Source organism: Arachis ipaensis, chromosome B10 (assembly GCF_000816755.2).
Source record: "Arachis ipaensis cultivar K30076 chromosome B10, Araip1.1, whole genome shotgun sequence".
In the NCBI taxonomy this organism is placed as follows: Eukaryota; Viridiplantae; Streptophyta; class Magnoliopsida; order Fabales; family Fabaceae; genus Arachis; species Arachis ipaensis.
This window is the reverse complement of record NC_029794.2, coordinates 133,768,029-133,772,651: the sequence shown is the minus strand read 5'-3', so window position 1 is coordinate 133,772,651 and position 4,623 is coordinate 133,768,029. Positions and strand designations below refer to the sequence as shown.

General features: G+C 31.9%; 1 protein-coding gene across 1 annotated transcript in view; it reads right to left on the bottom strand.

Moving 5' to 3' along the window:
• Positions 1-4,623, bottom strand: part of LOC107622214 (ceramide kinase) — a gene marked incomplete in the record, with an annotated part of 10,962 nt that overhangs the window by 1,279 nt on the left and 5,060 nt on the right. The window contains 3 exon segments of the mRNA XM_016324096.2: positions 555-929; positions 1,997-2,098; positions 3,134-3,283. Coding sequence (XP_016179582.1) covers positions 555-929; positions 1,997-2,098; positions 3,134-3,283 — 627 coding nt within the window.

The following is a 4,623-nucleotide window of genomic DNA, read 5'->3' as shown; positions in this document are numbered from 1 at the left end:
TCCTTATAATATCATATAAGATCATAGATTATCTATCAACTAGGGAGATGTAATTTACTGATTGGAAGTTCAAACCTAAGGAAGAGAGTGAATTCTTTTCCAACTAGGCTCTGGGAATCCATTTCAAAGCATTGAATGATGGACACAATTCAAGCAGAGATTAGGTATAAAATATCCATTTGGGATAAGGAAAAGAGTAAAGATTGAACATGGGTGAGACGTTTGTGGTAGAGAGATACGTCCAGATTTAGATCATCAAAGGTGATATTTATAGAAGAATAAACACGACCATAGGGAGCAAGGCAATCGTAGGCTTTGTACAAACGATTATAGCACAATAAAGTGCAATCAATCAATCAATATTGAATTGTATGTGTGTTGTGATGTAAGATTTAGATCAAATTAAACAAAAGGAAATCAAGATTAATTTACCATATCACGTAGGATAGTAGTTCACGTTCCAATGCATGCAATATTCCATATATGATAAACAAATTTGAGTTATATTCGTTAAGAAAATTATAGTGTATGAAAGAAAGATCAGAGGCATGTACCGTAAATAAGAAGCATGGGGGCACTCTCTAATCAATATAAGATGAAGGAAACCATCTGAAAGGTGTGCATCAACCACCAACCCATCAGGTGCTTTATCATTTCTGCAAGAGATTAAAGCAGCTCCTACGCTAAGAAAACGTCCTTTAGATTTCTTCCATTTTCCTCCTTCGGAGTACAAATGAGGTGTTAGGCTGGAAATTCCAGTAGATGTAGGATCTGAATTTTCATTGCAAATTTTGCAATCAACACAACAAACACGTCTTTCTGACTTTTGTGTGTTCAATTCTGACATGTTGTCTTCATGCCTCCTTTTGGAAGTTAAATTAGGTTCATCTGATCCAACATCTAGATATGCTATTTCGGCTTCATATGACCTAAATGGCGATTCATTCAATAGAAAAGAAAAGAAAAGGAAACAATTATAGTGTTAAGAAATAATAACAATGCAATTAATGCTAATAAAAACAAAGACATACTTTCATCAACTTGTAATGCAAGGTATTTATTTAGAACAAACAAGTTAAATTGAATAAACATCTAGATACTTATAAGTATTAGAAGTTTTATGCAAGGTAGCAATATATTTAAATTTGACACTTATTTATAAAATATTTGAAACATACTACAAATAGGATATCAAGCCACCAATAAGCATTTTCAAGAAAGAAATGTCTATAAAGATGCTGTAGACAACTAGACTACCGAGAAATTGTATTGATCACTTTTGAACAAAGCCGAATGATGCATATCTTGAGTTGTTAGCCCATCTGATAATATTTCTCCAATATTTGTTATCGAGCATATATTAGTAAATAGTAATTGGAATGGTGACTATACAAAGTTCTCCCACGTATAACTAGAAAGAAAGAAATGTTTGAAAGTTTACCAAGGTTATATACTTTTAATGGGAAAACAAAAAGTATACATATGTAAACAAAATCTTTAAGAGTGGGCTAAGACTAGAAAAGTTTCAATACTATAGATTTTATTGGAACTGATGAATTGAAAATTAGTTCTGTACAATTAGTTCTGTACAATGAAAGGTGGAAGAGCTACTTCTACGAGTTATTTAATGAGGGACAGAAGACTCTTCCGAGCCTTGGTCGATTATGCACAAGGGAAGAAGAAGCACAATGGCGTCGTTTGATTCATGTAGCCGACCCCACTTAGTGGGACAAGGCTTTGTTGTTGTTGTTGTTGTTGTTTGAGGGATAGACATGTCAATAACTTTCATATATGGCATACGGTTTAAAATCATTAGGCTACAATTATTGATTTTTAGGTAAGAAATGGCCAGTGTTGATATATTGTAAACCCTTGTACAATTTTTTTTATTATGAAATAGTGCTCATATGATTATATTTTCCAACTTGGTATATCTCTGACCAATAAGTCTAGCATTCAAAATATGATAGTTGAAGTAGGGGTAATTTAAGAATACCTATGCTTTAAAAATACCATTGTTCCTGCATAATCATAACGCTTAGGACCCATCCATCGATAATTCTCACTCTCTGTGATGACATCACCATAAAATCCATACCTGAGAATGTTACTATTTAGAATAAAGTATTAACCAAAATTTTTAAGGCTCACACAAAATTAGGCATTCACAACAAGTAAAGATCCAAATAGTGTATGCTAAATGACACTATGATGCATATCTCGAAGCCTATAAGCTATAGCAAGCATAAAGAAATCTTCCAACTACTCTTGGCCTAAATGTAGTAATAGAAAGAATAAATATGAACATAGACTAACCTTTGGTAGTTACTAATGATAAAATCATAGATGGAATTATAAAACGGGTTATCCAAAGCAGTGAAAATATTTGAAAATATTCTGTTGGTAAGGCATAAGTAGTGAATCCAAAGTCCAAAGAACTACTACAAAGCTATTTGAAAATATTCTCATGTAACAAAGTAAGAATGACTCTTCATTTAAATTCCTCAACTTTCAAAATCATAGTGTGACAGATATTGAATCTGTAACCGGTTAAAGTCAAACACATTTGTTCAAATAGAATGAGTTAAAGTCCGCTAAAGTAAGAGAGGGACTGCACAGGGGAAAGGATTCTAGTCAATTTATTTTAATGTTCACTTTGGTTCTTGTAGGTATGCGCATGAGTCATTTTAATCCCTGTATTTGATGAGTCAAAATAGTCACTGTCGGTAACAAACATGAGGGACAAACTTAGCTCATGTCAGAGGACTAAATTGAATCGTGTTTTATTGCTTATGTAATTACATGAACTATTTTAACATATTAAAACCTTGAACACCAAAATGACTAATGCATGAACCTATAGTAACTAAGGTAAGCATTAACCTGATTTTGTTTTAACAACTATAAATATTAATAGACAATTCAAGTATCAAAACCAAACACTGTGTATAGCCTATAACAAAAACAAGGAGAGTAAGAACAACTTATATGACTCATATAAGTGATGATATTGTCCAAAATTCAATTTGCTCTAGAAAATGCAGGAATCCATAATTTTATTGAATTGAAGCCAAAGTATTATAATATATTGATATATAAAGAAAACAATATTTTCATGAAAAAAAAAATGTACCCAGCAAAGGAGGCTGTATAGCGCATATATGGTTGGATCTCAGATCTCGGAGTGGCTTTCCACCGTACAATTTGAGCTATGTCGAGGCGCACTCTTTTTCCAAGGACAATATGTAACGCAGATGTTACAGCATCTCGAGTTCCAGTTGTACTACACAATTATTAGTTTTTTATTATGAACCACAATAATATAAAACCATATAGATAAGAAACAAATATTGAGTGCACAAATATAAGATGTGTAATATGTAAATGTGCAACATCTTGTAATGTTTTCTTTGACATACCAAAAAATGAAGTCAGACAAGGTGAATTCAAGTGCACTTCTGTTCTTACCTAGAACTTTGGATTAATCCACAAAATGATATTATATAATATTTCAATCTGTTCAGTTTTCAAGTAACATTTAAATCTTACCTGAGGTCTAAATTTTGGCAAAAGCAAATATACATATAGTTTTCGTCCTTTAGCTTTGAAAATGAGATTGTCTTTTCACTATTCAATCCCAAATTATTCACCTCGCGTCAATCTCTTATGATTACCTTATTCAATACATAATCTCTAAAAGTAATTTTAATTTTTATATTACAAAAGATATTCTCTTAAGCTTAATTCTGAAATTTTCTAATGAAACACAAATTAATTCCATTTTTAATAATAAAAAATTACATTAAGATAGTAAGAATTTCCGAGTGAGGATGGGACATCCACGCATAGATAATGAATATATGGATAAAACCCAATGAGTTAGACAATCTAATGAAGCATGCCAATCTCTTCAAAATTTAGTTAGTGAAAAAGCCATCCATCGTCTATTGAATTGACCATGAGCTAAGCACCAAAAGAAATACAATGAGGTAATAATGTCACAAACAAAATCAACAGTGAGGGGGGAGGGGGGAGGGGATTGTAACTAATTCTATCAAGAAGGTAAAGGAAAGAGAGAATATTCTATTTGTGGTTTTGTAGGAGGCACATAGGATTGGGATAGATGTAGTCATGTAGAGATGGGTTATCCCATAAAAAAAAAAAAAGAACCAAAAGCGACAAAGTTGTGTCCTCTCAAAGTACCATGGCGAGAAAGAATTCGCCCCTTGAAGTGCCAATATATGTCTTATTGTTTGATTGCTATTCTTTCTTGTAATTTTATTTCTTGATGTTTTCAAATAAACAACTAGAGTTGTTAGAACTATGAATTTCAAATATATAAACCTTGTAGGAAGCAGTAATCCTAATTATTATGTTATGATGGGTTAATTTATCAATCATAAATCTACTAAATATCATCACTGATCATTAAGTTAGCAAGTGTCTGTCTAAGTCTAAGGGATGAACCATAGCTTATCAATTGTCATCCATATGTTTTGCCGCTTGGAAGCAAAAATGATACTATGCCCTAGAAAATAAATTGTCTATTTGTTGACAAAGATATTAGTCAAACATATTTTAGATATGAAGATATCAAATCATTCTATTGATTATATTGATAAT